Raw genomic sequence first — 22,359 nt, forward strand, 5'->3', positions numbered from 1 at the left:
GTCGTTACGACGTCAACATGAAGTTATGCCACATCGACGCCGTCCCTGTATTGTGTTTATAAAACGAATGTGCCAGTAATGTAATTGGGTGCAGTGAAGGAAACAAATTTGAGTTATTCTGTTAGTGTAAGTTTTAATTATCATTGATGGCAAAGTTTTTATGGTAAAAAAGTATTTTTGATATAAACTAGTTATCTAAAGTGTATTTAATATTGCTTATAATTGCTTATGCAATAGACAAGAAAAAATATATTTATAATGTCAATTTTAAATTTGAAGATTTTCCAATTTTCTTATTTAAATTTTTTTTTACCGATTTTATTTTCTTTTTATTAAAATTTTTCTAATTTGTGTATGTAGTTTGTTATTTTGTCTTTGAACGGTAGTAATTCCTTAAACCGGAAGTTAAGTTTACACGAAGGCTATTTGTATGGTCGATAAATATGTATTTGTTTTTGAAAATTTTGTGGTTTTATTAAATTTTGAGAATGGCTGCTGTTGAGTACAGTGCGATGAACGGTACAAATAATATGGTAAGCACATAAGTTATGTTTTGTATTTGAGGGTACGTTTCTTGAATGATTTTATTTGCAATCGTGTTCCTTGTTTTGGTTTTTATCTGAATGTTATAACATATGAAATAATTAACTTTAACTTTCTACAAATAACTTTTGGCCAGTTATAGTTCTTTGTAAAATTGTCTGTTAGGTTTTATTTTAATTATTGTATGTTCTGTGTATCTTTGAGCCTTTTATGTAGTTTACCGCCATTTTGTTTTACCTAATGATTAGTGGCTTGATGGTCGACTGCCAAAATTTCATGCAATGATGTCTTTTTGATTTTTTCTAGTTATATTATTTTAGTATCCAAAATTTTTTTTTGCGCATTATAATATGTATGATTGAATTCTATTCCCACCATTTCCCTAGTTTTGTTTTAGTGAAAGTAGACTATGGGTTTATACATGTAACAAATGTTTTGTTGGCGCGTGTCCGTGTGTCTGCGAGGTGCGAGCGCGTTTGTGTAGCAACTTGTGTATCGTAAATGGGAAAGTGGGTGGCCCTTTTTCTACAGTTTAATGTGGTTCGGGTTTGAGTAAAGAAATGCAAGATACTTGCGGAGTCGTCTAAATTTTCTGAGGAAGGAGTAGTAAGAAAACGAGAGGATTCCTTTCCTCCATTTGAAAGCCCAATTGCTAGTGTGTAATAATTATTAAGAAGTGAGTAAATACATAAGATAGATGTTTTTTTTAATTTCGCAATTCTTAGAGATCCTTAAGTGATTGTTTACATTGCGATTGTAGGATTTGTGTATACCCAACAAATGCAACAAAAAATTATGATGTGGTTTTTATAAATTACTTCGCAAGGTACTTAACATCATAACTCAACACGTAACATACTCAAGTAAATAATAGTTGCCTATGAAGCACGAAAGATACAAGATGTTATCAACCCTACATTTTGAAATTTTGAAACAATAGAAATCAAACTTGGGTAATTATCGGATGTCCTTGCTTTTTAGAACTTAAAAAAAAAAAATCTGAAAACATGGTTTTTACACACTACACAGTCCATAAATTTACCCTGAACGGATGGTTTCTTAATTCCTACAGTTTGTGAAAAATAATAGTTAATAGCTTACATTACTACACCATCATCGGACGTCACGGCTTCTGGGAACGAAAAGTAAATAAATCAGTAAACATGTTTTTTAAGTATTAGAGAGGTCCTTATTTACCGTGTGGGTATCATGTGGGGATCTGCAGGTGGATTGAAGAAAAATAAAAAAAATCATGGTTTCTGAATTCCTACAGTTTTATTAAAAATAACACTACCTACATTACAATACCTGTGTTTTCACACTGCTGCCGCCATTCATTGTTTACCATTTTTGGTAAATATTTACAATCGCGGTAGATGCCAAAAATAATGCTAAAAATCCGAAAATACTTTTATTCTATGCACTTTCACTTCCTCTTTTCAAATCAACCGGCGGAGATAAGAAATTCCAAATACTTTAGGAGATATCGAATTTTTTAATTTCATGATATGTAGAGTCGCGGTAGATGCCAAAAAAAATGTAAAAAATCCTAAAATACCTTTATCATATGCTCTTCAACTTCCTCTTTTCATTAAAAGCGGCGGAGATAAGAAATTCCAAATACTTTAGGAGATATCGAATTTTTTAATTTTGCAATACAAGACCTGTGGAACCATTCGAGCGGCGCCATTTTTGTTATTTTGCCGTGTTCGTGAATACGTGAATCGTGAATGCGTAATTAATAAAATGGTTGATTAGGTCAGGTCAGTTACATTATTAATACTTTCAAACTAAGCCGACATTAAAAATTATTTTGTGAATAAATTTTAATGGCTGTTTAGTTTTAAAATATTTATAATGTAACTGACCTGACCAAACAAACCCGGACAGAGGGTGAACAGTAAACTAAAATGGTCGATTAGGTCAGGTCAGTTACATTATAAATACTTTAAAACTAAGGTGATATTAAAAATAATGTGAATTAATTTTAATTATTCTTTAGTTTTAAATTATTTATAATGTAACTGACCTTACCTAACAAACCCGTAACAAAGGATGTACAGTAACAACTCACGTAATTTTTTTTGTTACTTATTACTTGCGCAACAATATCAAAATAACAAATAAGACTTTAAAATTAGAAACGTTAAAAACTCACGTAAGTTGGAGGCGGTAATTAAACACCGTTTTAAACAATAATTGAACTAAATAATCACGTATTAGTTCATTTGAATTCTGGCCTATCACGAACAATCACGTGACATCATTATCCAATAAAAAAATAGATACTCGTTCTCGTACGTAAACAAAAAACAATGGTATACGCACGCCACAGGAATGCGCTGGTTTTGTGCTGAAATTTAAAAATTCGATATCTCCTAAAGTATTTGGAATTTCTTATCTCCGCCGCTTTTAATGAAAAGAGGAAGTTGAAGAGCATATGATAAAGGTATTTTCAGATGTTTAGCATTTTTTTTGGCATATACCGCGACTCTACATATGATGAAATTAAAAAATTCGATATCTCCTAAAGTATTTGGAATTTCTTACCTCCGCCGGTTGTTTTCAAAAGAGGAAGTGAAAGGGCACAGAATAAAAGTATTTTCAGATTTTTAGCATTTTTTTTGGCATCTACCGCGATTGTAAATATTTACCCCATTTTTTGTGTATCTCTTTGTTTAGCCTAACTGTAGCCACCTATAGAGATTTAAAAATATGTTAATTCTTTCATTTCATATATAAAATTTTATCCCTGGATCCTTATGGCATGATCTTATAGGCTTGAACCTGTGGTACATGATGCTTGCTGTTTTAATTCAGTATGTCGAAAGATCCTGGGGCCCGTTTCACACGTTTGTTCGTAACAAGTAAATCCTGACAAACTTGTAAAAAAATGTAAACATTGTGTTTCACGAAGCTACAAGTGAACACTTTTGATTACAAGTGAATTTGGTCAAGTTACAAGTAAAATACTTGTTGCGGACAAGTGTAGTGCTTGTTACCAACAAGATAATGGATCAAACTTGTAGGTTTCAATTGTTGTGAACAAGTCTTTTTTACAAGTCTCAGTAGGTAGGTAGACTCTACAAGTGAGTTTAAAACATTAATTTGAAGGGAAAATGGAGTCTAGTTCTTCTGAAGAGAAGAGAATCCACCAAAAGGAGAAGAATTATCAGAGCAAGAATAAATGGCAATTTTCAGTCAGTGTATGAATTTAATGAACGGTTTCGGATGAATGCAGTGAAAATGGTACAGTTGCATGAGGACATTGGGCAAATATTATTTCACCCCACAAACCAGTCTCAAGCATTACCTACAAAATTACAGTTATGCATTGGTTTGCATTGGCTAAGCAATGGGGGACAATACCATGTCATAGTAGATGCACATGGAGTGAGCAAGGCAAGTGTGTGCGTGTTCTGTTGTGAATGCAGTAAATGAAGTAAAATTTTCCATTGTCATAAAGTGGCCTGAGAATGTTCTCAACGTCTCTGCAAAATTCTTTGCTGTGGCACATTTCCCACAAGTAATAGGGTGTGTTGATGGCACACTAATTAAAATAGATGCTCCACCTGCCTATGAGTCTGCTTTTGTCGATAGAAATGGTAATCACTCCATAAATTGCATGATAGTTCAGCCATTCCAAGCAGACGTGTGTGACATTTGGATGATGATGTTTGGCAGTTTTATGTGCGGCTGTGTAAAACACAAAATCATATTTAATTCCCTTTAGTATAGTTGCACAATTTCAATATTTACAATAGTAATCAAACATTTAAAGTCTGAGGACGGTTGTGACAAAGCATGCACTTGCAATTAAGAAACAGGCTCATATCAAGAAAAATCTGTGAACTAGATAAAAATAGAGGTTAAATTTTTTTTTACTAAATAATAAGTCGTTAATAATATATCCGAATAGAAGAAGTTGTTTAATTTAAGATTTGTTATATTTTGAAGCCAAATCCATAGGATAGGTGTGACACTTCACCTACAGATGGGTGTGACATTATGAATTTTACTGACAAATCTACATGATAATTTTTTTAAGGAGGAAAATTTTCTTTGGGTCAGCTAGGAAGCAAACCCACAAGTCATGCATGTTACTAAAAATGCTAAAAATTAAAGTTTTTAAAAAAAATATTTTTTTGTGTTCATTCAAGTTTTTTCACGTACATTAACACTCTAAGGAAACTCATAATACAACCTATCTCCAGTAAGTTTAATGGTTGGTTCTGGAAGAATAACAATGATTTGCTCAAATTGAACATAAGATATATCACTTTCATCCATTCTGAAAATCTGGGCCTTTACTCGTATCACACACTCTCAAACACATTACTTTCACTTCACCATCTTCTTCAGTTTCACCCTGACAAATTGCAGCGTATCTGTATTTAAACTCCTTTACACTTCCACTTACAAATTCAACAAGTACGTAAATTCCCTGCTTCATATTTTCAGCATTAGCAGGCAAAAGTGTTGCATGTTCTGTTGTGTACTGATCCATCTGATTCAGAGTATACATCTTTATAGTGCAGCCTATGTTTTGTTGCCAAACTGAAAATAACATACGTATCATACTCGGAGTCAGCTGTACGACCAAATACAACGGTGGATTTACCCAAAGATCTGAAAAAATGTTTTGACTGTAAACCTTGAATTAGTTGTACCGTTTCCCATTTATCATCCAGAAATTTCTTGTGTTGAGAAATAATTTCACTAGATATGAACAGAACTTTTACACCTTTCGCATTCTTTGTTGCACAGTGATACAAATCTGCAGCTGTATTTATCACTACACATCTTGCCTTCACTTCTAGCCAAATAATCCTTTTTACTAACCCACCTACACCATCTACAGCTCCTTTTCCATGGGAAGTTGCAAAAAAATTCCAGTCTCCATCTACATGAAAATCATTCTTTAAAAATCACAAATTTGAAATATTGTATTTGTTCTTAAATTGTGTGGCGCAACTATAAAGGCAATATTTACCCTTTATAGAAAGTAAATATTTAATTTCCTTAGTATTTATTTTGTTAATTACACTTTATTCCGTATGTTTACATTTGTAATCTATGATTAATTCAGATTTAAATTTCTTTGGTTAGCGTTTTTGTCTATGTATTACTCTATGTTAATTTTTATTTTAAATAATTGTCAAAGCTAGTATAGCAGTATTTTTTGAAACTAATATTAATTTAAAGATGAACAACGACAGTAATTGGTAGTAATTTTAATAGTTTTGTTTTATCAACAACTTTAAGAGAGTTGTTTATTAGTAACGAGGAAAAAGATTCTTTAGAACAATTTGAGACTCGATGAAGGCAACATCTAAAAACGCAACGATTTCGACCTTAATTGATAATTTGACTATTACTAGAAGAATTGAAAATGTTTATTAATGCTAATATTGAATAAGATTTCGAAGGAATTACTAATTTGAATCAACGAAGATAAAACTCAAACATCAAGAATTCAAACAATTATTTAAGAAGAGGGGACGACGAATATCCAGATTTCAAGAGAGCGTCTAATGAATATAAATTGCTTTGAAACTACGAAGAATTGATGCCGTTGATCATCCTGAAGAAAGAAGAGTTCAGTAGAAGAATGAAAAGTCGCAGTTCGAGCCCGGGAAGGATGATCGTCGTGCAGTCCAGCCCAGTTCCCGCCCACAGTCCGAAGGATGGAGTCGTGACGGCGCGTATTCCTGCCGCCCGCTAGAGACCGGAGTAGCAACACCAAGTTCGCAGTCCTGACTGAAGCGAACCAAGGATCCTCCAAAAACCTACACGTCTCGTGGGTATTCTGCTGCAAGGTTTGGTCCCTTACCCCATCACCCGAAGACTCGCTGATTAAACAAGTATCATCACTAATGACGATTTAAACAAGACGAACATTTTTCACCGAACTAGAATTTTTTTATGTTAACAAACGTATTCTTTGTATAGAAAGACCGTGTACTTGTTCATCTTTAGATTTATCATTTAAATTACGGAATCGCGATCCCGAACCTAATAATATTAGATAGTATAGATGGAACTTGATATTGAAAGAACATGTTGCTATTTTGTTTGACGGGTACTGCAAGTTACGTACCCAGTAGTCCACGCTCTGCGGACTGAAGCTAGTTTAAAATAGATAACACACAAATGATTAACATTTTAACTTAAAGATAATTTACTCTAATGAAAGAATTGGTAGAAGCTTTGAAGTCTAGAATAATAACAAATTCCATCTGTATTTTAACATAAACTATTTTAGTTAAGATATTTATATAAAGTGTGATATTGTGCTGGCCGAAGTATATTGTCACCGTCTGCACAAAACCTTACCCGCAAATATAAATATTACATTTGAATTTGTTTACACGTCATTACCAGATCTATTCACGAAATTAGTATTTAACATAATTTTTGACACACTGTAATTTTGACTTACAGACACAAACTTCTAGAAACAATTCTTAAAACTGATAGACAGGCTAGAGAAACTGGAATTATTAAGTACATTTAATAATTTACATACTTACACTAGCTGACTACACAACCATCAGAAAATATTGAAATTTCTTGCAAGGATGTGAACTCTTCTTTCAGATTCTTGATAATTTCCTTGAGGAAAACCCAGACGGCATATTTGTTGTGAAGTAGGTCATTACTGATGATGGCGTAACATCTGCAACATTTCTCCCTGGCTGTGTTCTTAACCCAAGCGCAGCATGTAAAAATGGTGACTTGCTCATGGTTCCAGTGCGCACTCTGGATTTCGTCCTGGTTAACTGCTGCAAAATTTTCCGCAAAATCTATTTGAAGAACAGCATTTTCTTTTGTGACATAATTTTTTGTCTTCTCAAAATGTTTGGCCTGCACTCTCTTTACAAAAAAAATGAGTCTTGAAAACTTTCAGTTGACCCTGCAGCTCAATCATAGCATCTTCAACAGAACCTTCCATTTCTACAAGTTTCGGCCGACAATCTACATCTTTCCACTGTGTCCATGTTATGTGTTTGTCGTAATCACAGTCTTCGGGCATAAAACTCTGAATTTCGCCAACACAATTATTACAAAAGTCTGTCATACATCACAACAGAGTTTGTTAAGCAGTTTTGTTGTATCTGCTGGAAAGCCGTTAATATTTCGTTGCAGTGCTGTCACAATATATGTAAAGTTTGCATGGTATCTGCAGACACATACGTTATGTGGCATTTCAGAGGAAGTAAGTACATACAATGGTCTGAGTTCGTAAAACTTTGACACCTTTAGTTGAACTTGTGGATATTCATCTTGAAATAGAGAGTAGGCTTCTTTCACCGTCATGATCATGTAACATTTTTGTTTTAGTTCTCATACTCCTGTCTTGGGGTTCTTGACGGATTTACAGTCTCTCTTTCCTGGTGCCTGATAACTGATGTCATCTCTGTTGTAAAATTGGACTACCTTTTCTTTAGTTTCATCTCATGTTTTGTTCCATGACTTTTTTGGGATCGGTGTCACTTTGAAAACAGCATTTTGAACATTTGATAATTCTGTGATGAGTTTTTTCACAACTGCTTGTTTTTTACCGGGGCTTGTCGGTAGCACCTTTTTCACTCTTTTAACAGCCTTGCCGAGTGACTGGACGCATTTGTAAGACCCAAGCTGAGACACATTTTTGACACTTTGCTGTCTATTTTGCCAATGCCTTCTTTGTCTTTCAGCATCCTTCAGTCTCTTCAATTTCAATTTGTTCTTGTCTTGAGATAAACAAACATTTTTATCTTCCCACATTTTCTTATCTCTCACCGTTTCCTTTAATAAGTGTGCCTGTTTTCGTTCTGCATCTTCATTTAATTTTTGTCTCCATTTTTGTTTTGAAACTCTTCACTTATCTGTTTCTTTATTCATATATGTAATAATAAAACAAACATTATTTTATTTTAACCTTCTTAACCATCCACATTGTTTTAAATAATTCATAAATAGTGTACATAATACATGAAATTTGTATTTATACACTGAAACAGATTCTTTGTACGGAATAATTATCTTTTGTGGCACCTACAACAATTTGAAAGGACGGGTGTGACAATTTTTCTTTCAATTATTTCTGTATTTCAAAAACTGAATAAGTTTATCTTATTTGCAGGCAAGTTAATAAGCAACCTAATCTCACTTATAAAGAACTTACACTACATGTTCAATTTCATATTGCATAATAAAGTAAACTTCAGATTACTTTCATGGACTGGTGTGACAATTGGAAATGATAACACTTAACAATGCTCTAATTATTGATATAACATTACCTGCTTTCAGCATTCAGCACAAATATGTGGAAGAACACTTCTTCTTTACAAAACACTAACCATTTCACATGACTGTAGAACAGGAGGGAAAAAGCAAGGCTGCCAACTTTTGCCCACTTTTATTCAGGTGGTCAACATAGACGCAGCTTATAGTTTCCTTAAGAATATAAACATATACAAAATTACCAATGCTGCTAAAAAATTTTTGTATGTAAAATACAAATAATGAAGACTTGTGTTCTGTAGTATATAACAAAAAATGTTCAAATTTACAAAATAGTACTTAGGCTCATTTTAGCATGGAATGGCTGAGTTTGTGGTCCAAATATGGAAATCGACTTTGTGAGTGCCAAATGGCCTGGCAGCGTCCATGATGCGTGAGTATTAAGGAACAGTAGCCTGTTCCGAACAATGGAAGGGGGCTGGCGTCCAATCCCAAACGCCATCATCCTTGGGGACTGGTTACCCTTTGCTGCAATGGCTTATCACGCCAACCGTAAACTGTGTGCATGCTGGAAGCTTGGCATTTAACAGAGCACATAAAAAAAACAAGACGCATTGTTGAGAATGCGTTTGGAATTCTCAAAGAGAAGTTCCCTTGTCTCAATTATCTTAGACTGTCACCACTTTATGCTGCTAATGTATTTAGGGGTTGTGCAACACTTTGCAACATTTCATGTGAGGGGGAGTACATTGACCTACCAGCAGTCAATCATGAAGAACCTATGGAAAATGGAATTGTTGAAGAGGTTAACCATGCACCTCCAAATGCAAGACAAAAGATTGCAGGAACTACTGAATTACTTCAACCACTAAAATTTTGCATGAACATTAATAGAGCTACTGTGGCAGAAAATGAACAACATTGACACACTGAAGAATGTATTTTAAAAAATTTGTTCTACAGACATTGTTTAAATTTCATCAATATCATGTAGCCTAAATGAAATGTACTTTGTGCTCTTAAGTAATTTCAGTTTGTACATGCGATGGTTTGTAACATCTACTCAGTCTACCAAATAAGAAACAGACGTTAATGATTCTGTAAACTTAGAGGGAGCAAGATCTAGTTCCTTTTCTAACTTCAAAATTTGCAATGTCTTAAGGTAGTTTTCCTTCTCCAGAAATTCCACCTGCAACATCAGCTACTTCTTCAGCTGATGCAGTGGCTCTTGTGACAATGGGTCTTGAGAATCATTTCTTTTCTTCTTTGTCCCTTCATTATTTCCTGTAGGTGTACCAACTAATTCACTAACATTCCCTGCATTTTCAACAACTTCAAATGTATACGCTTCAGGCACGACTGTTTCATTGATGTCTTCAACACTTACAGCTTCCCACGTCTCAGTAACACCAAGACTTTGAATGACAGGGCTATCCTTTCCAATAATATCTAAAACTAAGATATCCACTTCAGTGTATTTGCAGTCAGGACAACCTGCTGCTCCAGTCTTCTTTCGGTTATCAACCTTTTTCTGTAAAACAAACAAAATATGTAAACATATACTATACATTTTAAAACTAACTCCAAGAAAATTAATGTAAATGATATGCTTTGGTGTTGAGTGCCTTAGAATTAGTAATTATATTTATTATAGGCCATTTGTGTACTATTCGAGAGGTAACTGCAATTATATGAAAATACACAAATAAATATACAAACATACCATTGTTGATTTCTTTAGGTTCTGCCACAATACATCACGAGTGTAAGTACATTCTTTATCAGCCGCCACCAACCCCAAACTGCCACATTGAGTATGAATTTCTTTCCAGCATGATGTTTTCATTTCCTTTGTTAAGGTACAAGAAAATGGTCCAAACAGTGTCTCCTTATTTCTGATTTCTTGTAGGATAAGAATCTTATTAGCGACTCCAAAATATTTAGACATTTTTATCATGCGAATGTACTTCTGACTATAGGTTATGTTTATACTTGTTACCGACAACACGTGTTGCGGACAAGTCTAGTTGGTAACAAGAATTGTTACGGACAAGTCTTGTCACCAACAAGTTTTCCAAAGATACGTAAAACACTTGTTGCTGACAACTTGTAGTAATAAGTACTTGTTACACACAATTGTTGCGAACAAGACTTGTACATTCGTGAAACGGGCCCCTGATGGCATGATCATGTTGGCTTGATCCTGTGGTACTTGATGCTTGCTGTACATAAAAAAATAATGTCATTATAATGAATTATGAACGTATTAAAAAGTTATGAATTTAGGGACGTGTTTAGTGTGTGAAAACCGTCCAAATTTTTTTCGTTCTAAAAAGTAGTGACATCTGATAATTACCCAGATTTCCTTCCCCTGGTGTTCTTTTGATTCTTATTTATTATGAACACATGCAGTTGTCAATGATTTCAATTAAAAAAACCTTATTTTCTTTTATTGTGAGAAAATTTAATAAGTGAAAACATTATGTTAATAATTAAAACATTATTGTTTTCTTTGATGCACATAATGTCTGGATCTTTAAAAGATTTCAGGACACTTCTTTAACTGTTGAAGGCAGAAATGCAAGCATAATTGCGAAGAGTTGAAAGTTTGTAGATCTTGGCATTCTTTTATTTGTGCTTAGTTTTTAACTGGTTATGTTTTGATTTATAAACCAGGCCCAAATTCAAGTACAAAGTTGAGTACTTAAACCCCCTTCATACTTCACTTGTCTTGTTGTAGTGCAGTAGAGCAGTGGACGTTTTTGAAAGAGGATGTGAGCCAACCAACAGCCTGTGGAATTGCCACTGTCAATTGTAGGACACTGAATTTAAACAGTAACTGATATTGAATAAGCTATGTTGAAAAAGATGTCGACAAAATCCTTAAATTAAATTTTAATTCATTTGATATTAGATTTGGTTATAGCCTTGTAAAGGACTTTGGGTAAAAGATGTTTAAAAAATTTTTTTTATGGTTTGTTTGTTTCTTCTTTTCTTGATAAAGATGTGTAGGCAGCAGTATGTGGGAAGAGCTTGTTTGTAAAAGCTGATGCTATTTCTATCCACAGAAAAAAAAACGAAAAGGCCAGATTTATTTATTCCCATTGAGAGGAAAAACCACTAACATGTGTTGAAGCAGTTATTATATACATCTTGTGTAAAAATGTTGTGTATTTACATATTGATTATATCTGTTGTCTTATTGTGTAAAAAAATTAGTTAACTGCAAAATAAATAGTAAATTACCCAGAAAGCCATTATGCCTATGGCAGGCATCAGAGTGAGTCTCTTTTCTAGCTAAAAGTGTCTTTTTTTAAAAAAAGCCTCTATCAATCTCTATTTTTCTGAAATCAGTCTACACTCTCTCTTTTTTGTTCTTAAACTGAAGAATTTTTAAAATATTCATAAATTTGCTCATTACTAATTTGCAAAATACTACATTACTGCAGAATGCAGAGAATGCTTGACCTTTCCTACCAATAACTGTATGGAAATCAATCTAAATCTAAATAAATTTGTTCGTATCAAGTTACATTACAGAGAAATTGCATTTATTGTAATATAGTTTACCCTCTGGTTGAGGTCCTGGCTGTGGTATTCATTATTAGCAGGCAGTGTATCTCACATGACATAATGTGTTGGAGGGATTATAAGTCTGGTTAGAGAAGATCCCTTCTAACCAGTGATGGTAACAGTTGATGGAGATAGGCATTAGCTGACCTTAAGGACGATTTTTCTCTCTTACTGTAAGTTTATGACTACAGTGGAACCCCTGAATTAAACTTTTCGAGGGGAAAACTGAAAATGGTGCAATTCAGAGGAAAGTGTAATTGAGGGTAAAGTAAAATTTTACAAAAAAACTACATGGAGTTATTCTTCAAGTCAACACTTGTTGTCAGGGTTGGGAAAAAAAAACAGTTTTTTAAAAAAAATGTATCAAAAAACATGTTTTTTAATGTTTTAAACGTTTTTTTTTTTGTTTTAAACAGTTTGTCATGTTTTAAAGAGTTTTTTTAAGTTTAAACTTTTTTTTTGTTTTTAATATTAATTTTAATCAGAACCACCACACTATGTTTTGCACATATGGTTTCAGCAGAAGTCCCATCAGGTGTAAGGTACATATATTGCTACACATTTTTGAATATGGAATTCCCTGACATTGCCCGGTTTTCCCTGACTGTAGCCATTCTGGATATTATTAAGTACAAGGCAAAAAGGCACCTTTCAAGGAGTACTATTCAGTCCTGTAACACTAAAAGAGATTAAACCTCTAGTATGGTGGATGGCTTTGGAGAAAAGTACTCATCATGCAACTCTGAACCTGGCACATCGGTTTCACAGTGCAGTGGCTTTGTCAGCTGGTATTGAACGTCTTTTCTCCACATTCGGGTTTGTGCATAGTACTGTAAGGAACCTGCTAGGATCAGAGAAGGCTGCCAAACGTGCACTTAACTAACAAAAACAAATTTTAATTAGGTTAGATGAACTTAGTGGAACTGGCACCCTAAAAGGTATGACTGGTTTGACCCCAAGCAGTGCTGGAATTTTATGTTTACGTGAGGAATGTGTTTCACTTCAAAACTTCTCATCCTAGTCTGGATATTTATCACAATTGGTGACTTACAATGAGACAGTGATGCTTGCGATGAAAATGTCAATATGCAGTTTTCGTTTTCGTAAGAAATAAAACTTTTTTTAAAATACATTTAAAAATAGAATGTTTTAAACATTGTGTTTTAAACTTGTTTTATTCAGAGTGTATTGTTTTAAACAATTTTGAACATATTGTTTTAAACATTTTGTTTTAAACGTGCCAACCCTGCTTGCTGTAATAACAATTTTCAATTTTTTACAGCATTAACTATATTATTTTTGTTTTAACTTTAGTAGTTAATGTCAACCTCAAAACTTGAGTAAAAATAGTTATAGGCCTAACATTTAACAACTTGATATTTTGAATTTACTTTAAGCAGCAGCAATAACACAAACAAATGGGATGAAATTAACAATGCAGCAGCAATAACACAAACAAATGGGATGAAATTTATATATTTAATGAAGACGCAGGAATATCCATTGTTGTATTTGAAATATTTTTTAAATGATCTTTATTTTTTGTATGTTCCCGTTCTGTTTTCTTAGTGCTTGTGAAATTAAGATTAATAATAGTGTTTCTTCGGATGGGCCAGGGAGGGGGGAGGGCAGCCAATCCCCATCCAAAGCCAAAAATGAATTGTTCAGTGAGATGAATGAAAATCAAAGCTTAAACTCCACAAAAAAATATTTGTAATTATTCTAAAATAAAATATATTTTTAGTGTTTAATAAATTAATAAATTATCTGACATCTATTTTTTTAAAGTGCATGTACATTATTTCTAGTCTTGACCTGCAAATTGGTAGGGGTATATAAAGAAATCTTCTTTTAGCATTTTTAATTTTTGTCGTTCTTGATGATTGAGGCTTGATTTTTGAAGTACATTTTATAGAGATTTGATGGTCTACAAAGTCTACTTTTTTAAAGATTTAGTCTACATTTTACCTTTTTTTAAAGCCAAGGGCTACTCCTATCCCTGCTATAGCCTATTCATATGTTTTCCAAACATATATATATATATATTTTTTTTTTAAATTTAAATTATTAAAATTGAAATCAGTTTAATAATGGCTTGAACAACTCCAGTCCCATAAATTTCAAAACAATTTTAAGTTGCTTATATAGGATATAGATACTACCATCTTCATTTCTATAGAGGTAACTTCTGCTAACACAAAAATGTTGCAGGCTCGAATTTTTTTAAATGAGCAGTGCATGCTACTACAAAATTCAGATTTCTTTTCCGTTTCTATTGTGCTTTTGTAGGCGCACACATAATTTGATATTAAGGTAATTTGAGAATACTTGTGGCCTTTCTGTAAAAAAAATTTACAATAATGCCCTTTTTGGATACTTTTTATGTTCCATAATATCTTCTCAAATAGCGTTTTGAAATTCCTACTAGAATTATAAAATTACTTAATAGAGGGTAGGATGATGAAGCCCAGGGAAATTGTGAGGTAAAAACATAAAAATATTGAAATGGAAATAGTAAATTAAAATTGCTTTAACCTTAAACTCAGATGTATAATTTTCAGACTTTACGGAAAAGAGGAAGTACTGTGGCAATTCACAATCGTGCACAGCGTAGACAATGACTTCCTTGCACATACATAAACATTTGAAAATTGCTTATAGAAGCTGGGTGTAATAATCTATTAATAGATTTAAAATTATTTAAAAACCATTACTAATTGATTAGAAAAAAAGTTTTAAATGCATTTTTAAATTTATTCTTCTGATATTGCAAAGTTACATTTTACATGATCTGTTCAAGGAAAAACACTTATCAGTCGCTACTCACAGTCCTGTGACTTTACAAAATATTTTTGTCTAGCTACAAAGATACATGGGAAATAAATCCTGGTGAACCAGCGGTTGACCCGGGTGTATGCAGCACGTCTCAGGTTTTAAATTATAGCTAAAACTTATGAAAAATGATTTGAAACTCAAGGTTGAAATACATTGTTGTGGCACGGCTGTAACCCCCCTCTTAAAATTATCTGTTCTTAAGCAGTTATACTATGTTGTGTTTGAGCCGGCGCTGCACACGTTCTTTCAGCATAGCACAATAATAAAAAAAAATTCCAATCGGGGACTTCCCCGAAAAGCTGCCTTCCTATTGGCTACAAATATTATTCTTACAAATATTATTCAGTGATTCCACGGTCAGAGAGCTCTCCCACAGTCCTGGCGAACATCTCTCTCTAACATGGGATGCAATAAAATATCGTTGATAATTTTGGCGCCACAGCGTTTTGAATCTTTCTTTCCTTTTACAGGAACCACTGCCCTGTGTTATAGAAATGTCACGAACATACAATGAATCATAAACTAAAAAATATAGTTGTGAAAAGAACATTTAAATGAAATAAAATCCTGAAAATCACACATACGTAAATAGCAATTTATCCAACATTGTGATAATTGTTAAAAACACAATTAAAATGTTTTTTAAATAAAATAATTTAATATTAAAAATAATTACAAGTATATTCCCAATGATAGAATATATGTCTACAACTAGGTTACGGTCACCTAGAACTTATATAACCAGCTGATATACTCATTACTTGGGAAACCTCACGACATAGGAATACTTTGCAAAGTTGGAAACGGCAATTGTCTGCAACGCTTCACACTCCAAAATTATCGCTCCTTGGCTATGTACAGGTGTTCCACATGTACAGTTTTCATTATTAAGTTGTGTTGTTATACTGCTTATGTACTGTATGCACTGGTTGGATTCAAGAAAATTAATTTGTACTAACTTTCCAAACTTATTTGCTACATTTCTTTTGTGTCATTACTGAGTAAAATTTTAATTAGATAGTACTGGCCTTTCGGTTTATGCTGCCCGTTTAAATACATGGTTTTTATCTTGTTTTTGAAATGCCCTCAACCTAAATATTACTATCCCATGGAAACATGAAACCACACTTGTTCAGTAAAAATTTCTTGAAAATTAGCACTTTTCATATTCTAGGACTTACATTTGATCTGTAACACAGTTTTCTGCATGGAGGTTTTAGTTCCTTGGTGATGTGATGGTAAAAATAATGGGAACTGTATTCTTTAAAAATTTACTGCAGCAATAAAGTTTTCTGTAATCTGCAGCAACAAAATGTAGAGCTCACACAATATATGTACCGAGATTTCTACTTATGCTATCGTCCTTGCAAATTTTTGTTTTCCATAATTTACAGTTAGTTTTTTTTTGTGCGATGGTGTGACATGCTATTTTAGGTATAAAACATGAACTCTTACGATCATGGACGGAAAAATACGGCACCATTATTAAACTGCTTCCATGCAGCCATAGGCGTTAGGCAACAACTAATTTGTGTCCCACAGTTCCTCCTCCCCTCTCCTGGTGTATCACATGACACAATGACATAAATTGGCTGGTACCTTTAGTCGTCCATAAAGTTTATGACCTCTATTATTGTTATTGTCAAGCTAAACAGGTTCCTAACATTTTTTTTCCCCAAATAAATTTAATCCTAGCAAACATTTTTAAAGGTTGTGTATGTTATCATTATTATATACAAAGGTATTGTGATATTGCAAGAAATTGGTACTAGGTGCCCTCCCGATGCCACTGGACTGCAATTGTGTTGGTGTTGATGCTTGCTTGATCAAGTTAGCTCTGGATGACGTATGTTCGAAGGTCGGTTCTGTATGCCACTGCCCTGGCACACCTGCGTGAGCAGTCTCCACTCGCTTGGCGAGCATCTGTCAAAAGCCACTAAGCCATTTACTGATGTTTGCCGTGACTAATAAGTAAATGCACACCCTTGCATGTGTAGTGGTCACCTGCTGCTCTGCTGCTGTTTACATTGGCTACTCCTCACTATGGGTTGCTGGTTTAGAACTCAACACCAGTTGTACAGAGGCCTCTGTGCATGTATCTCAGGAACACAACTTGCAGCTCTCATCTGGACACTTCTATCCATTCCCACTGCCTCTGTGCTGCTCTTCAATATGCCAGAGTATTCTTCTCTACTCTGCTCTCCTGTATTTAAACTTTTCCTCCATTGTAGGGTATAACCTGCAGCGCTTTGGTATCGTAGACTTCTAATTTGTAGTGTCTCTTAGGCCTGTTCTACATTGACACGGAAATGGAGACAGATCATGTAAATGGAGATGGGTAGTGCAAACTGAGGAGGCGTAAAATGAGATGGATCTCACGGAACAGAGTTTCTAAAATAGGATGGAGACGGACCCATATGGATTAGCTCGGCAATGCCGAGTTCTTCCATTTATGTACATTGCTCCGTGCCACCTATAGAATCAAAGTATTTGGCTGCAGTTGTAGGGGGTTTGTTTATGTTCTAAATATGTTAAAAATGGTTTCAAGTACAAGAATGTCTAGTGTTTCTGTTATGACTTTGTGGTACATTTTTAATATATATGTATATTCTGCCTGTGCTATGAACTCGAAAACCTATTTTTTAAATTTAAGTTAATATTTCATAACCTTGAAATGCAATCTCTTTAGTTACCATTTATTACATTTCAGTGCATTGTGGAAGCAGCAAATACAATAGTGAAATGTTCCAGGAGATCCTTCTCCGTTTACATGATCCGTCTGTTTTTGTGATCCGTCTTCTTTTCTATGCCTTTGTAAAACGGACCTTAGAAGAATTATTTGTAGTGTTCTACTCATGGGCAAAGTCTCGTTTCGCTGTATAGTATTCCGCGTTCCAGCGGCCAAGCGGTTCTGTTAGGCATCTCGTGATGAGCGTCTAGGAAGTTTTGGGGCATCGCCATGCAGGTTAACGGGTAGTAATAGGTACTGTATAGTGGTAAAAGAGTAATTGTTAGTGATTAATTTAATTCCAAGCAGTATAGTATCGAATCCTGAAACAAAGTAGTGAGGGAAGTGTAGGAAAGTAAATGATAATGCCATGTTTTTTTTTGGTATTTAATTAAAGTTTTCAAGGTGAAATTCATTTAGACTACCTATGTTAAGAGCCAAGGAGAAGTTGCAGTTCTAGAAATGTTGTATTAGTGGTTCGTTATTCTATCACTAGCGACCAAAATATTGATTTTAATTGTGAAAGTTAAAAAAAAATTATTTTGTATTAAAAATAGATGCAAAATTGCAAAATAAAAAATTCTGTTTATCCGATTGCTACCAAACTTCACAGGATCACCCTCTGGGCTAATCTTAAGATTGCCTGAAAATTTCATCAAAATCAGTCCAGCCGTTTTGGAGACCATAGGGAACATACAGTACCACATTGATTTTATATATATAGGTTACAGAACATGAGTTTTACTTGAATATAATTATTATTCTAATTTCAGGTTGGACAGGCCCCGATGCCTGTGTCCGCGCAAGTGCAAAATAATAATACATTTGATTCACCACCTCCTGCAAAGAAATTGAAGGCAGAAGGTAAGTGTTTAGAAACATTTGGTTGCTTGTCAGTTTCACCGTTCATTCAGCCAGCATGGTATAAAGTTAGGTGAAGTGCCAGTGGTTAGGAGATTTTCTTTTGTAAATTGTCATGGCACAAAGAATTGCATATGAGCAATTGAGAGAGTCAAAAAATGTCAAGGATATTGCTTGATTGGGAATGCATACTAATACCCATTTGTCTTTCTTTGTTTCTGAGTTGTTACAGGCGACCCCAAAGCCAAAAGCACGAGTGATCCACTTACTTAAACTGCTGGTGGAGTTTGCTCGTCAGGGTGGGGTGGGAGTGGGTGGTAGTTCTAGGTTATGAGCAATTAAATATTTTGATTGTAACATTTTGGCATCTTAAAGTGTAATAGGACAGGTACACATATAAACAATAGTAGTAAAAGTTAAATGAAGTACTATTATTATCTAATTTAAAACTTTAGTTTGGATTTACCAACAGTTGTCTAAATTACTTTTTTTCATAGTGCATATTAATGCCTAGTTGGGATTATGTTTTCTTCAAGATTATCAAACTGCTCCTTTCTTGAAGAGCAGTGCCTAAAGTATAACGATAAAAATGAAATCACACCCAGTTATGGTGTGGATAACTGTGGAATCACTACAGTACAGTTTTCAACTAACAGTGGATATTACTTAGGGAATATGGTGATATCTTAAGTGTGTGTGTGTATCATGCGTGTGTGTGGGAATGGTTGTGTATAAGGGTATATGTTTATTTATAAGCATGTTGACAAGTATGTGATTATTGGTATATGTACACATATGTATTGTTTTTTTTTTAATTAAAGATGTTATTAAAAGTAAGTGGATATTTAGAGGAAATGGTTGTAAATAACGTACTAGAAAGTGTTAAAACTGTCTTCATGGTAATTGATTATTATTTTAGAAAAACTTTAGGAAACTAGTACACCTACTCATGACCTGCATTTAATTGGACATAAGATGCTCAATAACAACTGCAAAGAAAATGGTTGCGTGGCACTGACCAAGTCTGAGTCTAGCAAGAGTCCGCTGCAGTTAGTGCACCAGTGGTGTAAAATTGCCATTATTTGGAACGCTATCATGTTTGGAAAGTCACCTATATCAAGGTGTCTAGCAATTAAAGTTTAAGGTGTAGTCAAGAAATTCATCTAGATTGAACAAAAATTTGGTTAAGAAGCCTAATGAATTTCATTCATGCTATAAAATACACACTAAAAATAAGAGAGAGGATTCATATCGTTTAATTTTTATATTTGAGGCTTTCAAATTGTTTTGTGCAAAATAAGCGTAAGAGGTGCAATTATGGTCACAAGGAATAGAAAACGCTTTAAAAAAATTATATTTATTTTTCTGAGAAATTTTGAATTAGTTTTAAATTGAGGATTTATGCATTGGTAAATCAGATTGAGCTGTTGATTTCAGTATGCCCAATCTGAGAGTATTATTCTATGTACGTGATTTACTGTGTGGTTTGTAGAGATGGCAAACAATGATTAGTATGGTAATGTTTTCCTTGTGGGTGTGTTCAATTTTTTTACGAATAAAACACTTCATAGTTTGTACAATTGTAAAATTAGTTTAAAAAAAGATATGACAAATTTATATATATATAACTCGTCAGTTTGGTTACATCAGCCATGAAGTGTTTTTGGTTTAAGAAAAGCTGTCTCAAAGTTATGAGAGCTTAACTAACAAAACCATACTCCAAGGATTCTCAAATTATGTACCATAGTAAATTTTACAAACAGTTGATAATGCTATAAAAAAAGGCAAGGCAATTTATGGAAGAGATTTTTTTGAAAGCTTTGTCTGACTTGATCATTAGAGATAATTATTTTTTTCTCAATAAGACTTTTGACATTATTCATTAAACTTTTGACTGCTATGGGCATAAATATTAGTTCGTAATACATGTGCGCTCCTTGCTAGAGACAAATATATTCGTCAGACATGCATTGCACTGCTAGTGCGAAAGAGGCATCTATCTACCTGCGTCTATCACATTTGCTACTATAGACAGTTGTTCATAAGGTAACACAATCTAGCAGCTGATTCTGTAAGTACAGTAGTGTTTCTCATTTATCATATAGTACGTTGTTGTTTCTATCACATACAACAGCTGTTATTGCTGGTAGTGTGTGGTACATCCAGTCATGCATTTGAGTGCAACAACCAACAATTAATTGTGAATATTTTTCAATCTTTTGTTTCTATCAAAGGCATTATATTGTATGTTTCCTTACAGATTATGTTGACATATATTTCTATCTAGCATACTGTATAGTTTTCATCCTATATTACTATTTACTTTGTTAATATTCTACCTGATGGTTTATAAGATGTGATCCGACTGAGTTAGCACAACTTTTTATTTGTGACGTCTGTGAATTGAATTTTATATTATTATTTTGTTTGTTTACGTTCATTTTATTGTTAAACTCCGTTTCAATTTGATGGTTTATTACTGTAGCTTGAAATACTTTTTATATGGTATGTTTTAGTTTTGTGCATCATTTATGAGCTGATTGACATTTTGTAAACTTTATTCTGCCATCCCCAAAAATTAAACTAATGAGGAATTATGGGAAATGTTGCAAGAAAGTGATTTAGATAATACTAGCAGTATTTCTGGCATAGAAGACGGTTGGGAATCAGATAAGTCAAGAAATTCGCTGCAACGTCATTCATCCATGACTCAGGCTCTAGCTGTTAGGAAATGTTTCCTAGTTTGACTTTTGAAAGTGATGCAAGTGAAGTAGATCCAGGTAAAGAAAAAGCAACTCAAAAACTGAGATCATTGGATTTATTATGGGAACAGCAAGAATTTGTGCCTTCAGTTCATAATTGTATGATATTATTCTGAAAATCAGGGAATGGAAAAAAAAGCAAGAACATTTGCTGAATTTTTTTGTGTGTTTTTTTCAAACTGCCAGTTGAAATAATTGGTACAAAAACAAATATTTTGATTTCTCTGGTCAGGAAACCTCTACATCGGAGCATTCTCGCCTCGAGAAATGGGTGAGAATACAAATTGGGAAGAAACAGCATAAATTAATATTGGTCATGAGATTCCTTTCTTAAAACTCTTGCGTTTGGTGAAATAATGTCCCGAGACATTTGTTTTCTTATTTTGCTAAGAAAGCTGCACTTTTCTGACAACTGTTTCTCTAAGAATTTTGTGATGTTGAAAATCTGCTGCTTTTCAAGGGAAGGTTAGCATACTTTTCAAGGGAAGGTTAACATTCATACATACAGTATATCACTTTGAAGGGAAGTCACTTTTGTATAAAAACATTTGTTTTGTGACTGCAAAACAAGTTTTGGGCTTGACATCATAGTTTACACTGTTGTTTACGACATTGACGATGAAGGGGCGAATTTGAGAAAGACATGTAATATAGTGGCAACATTACTTAATGAATTCCTGCCGGCAGAATGGAGAGAGAGTGTTTCTTGACACCTGGTACACAAGCTCTACCATTTTCATGTGGCTTCATGAATGATCCACAAATGCATGTAAAACAATCAGGAAGACAAGTCATTCTGAAAATGGACGAAAAGCTGAAGAGAGG

At 33.8% G+C, this 22,359-nt stretch overlaps 1 protein-coding gene across 4 annotated transcripts in view; it reads left to right on the top strand.

Annotated features, from left to right (window-relative positions):
- The first annotated feature begins 371 nt into the window (after positions 1 to 371).
- LOC134530408 (poly(U)-binding-splicing factor half pint) overlaps positions 372 to 22,359 on the top strand; it is an 89,774-nt gene continuing 67,786 nt past the window's right edge. For 2 of the 4 annotated variants that reach the window (XM_063365204.1, XM_063365203.1), the window contains exons 1-2: positions 372 to 533; positions 18,685 to 18,775. In XM_063365204.1, coding sequence (XP_063221274.1) covers positions 489 to 533; positions 18,685 to 18,775 — 136 coding nt within the window. In that variant the 5' untranslated portion in view covers positions 372 to 488. Of the gene's footprint in view, positions 534 to 18,684; positions 18,776 to 22,359 lie in introns of those variants that run through there. The other 2 variants (XM_063365205.1, XM_063365206.1) reach the window with 2 other exon arrangements.

Source organism: Bacillus rossius, chromosome 3, assembly GCF_032445375.1.
Source record: "Bacillus rossius redtenbacheri isolate Brsri chromosome 3, Brsri_v3, whole genome shotgun sequence".
Classification (NCBI taxonomy): domain Eukaryota; kingdom Metazoa; phylum Arthropoda; class Insecta; order Phasmatodea; family Bacillidae; genus Bacillus; species Bacillus rossius.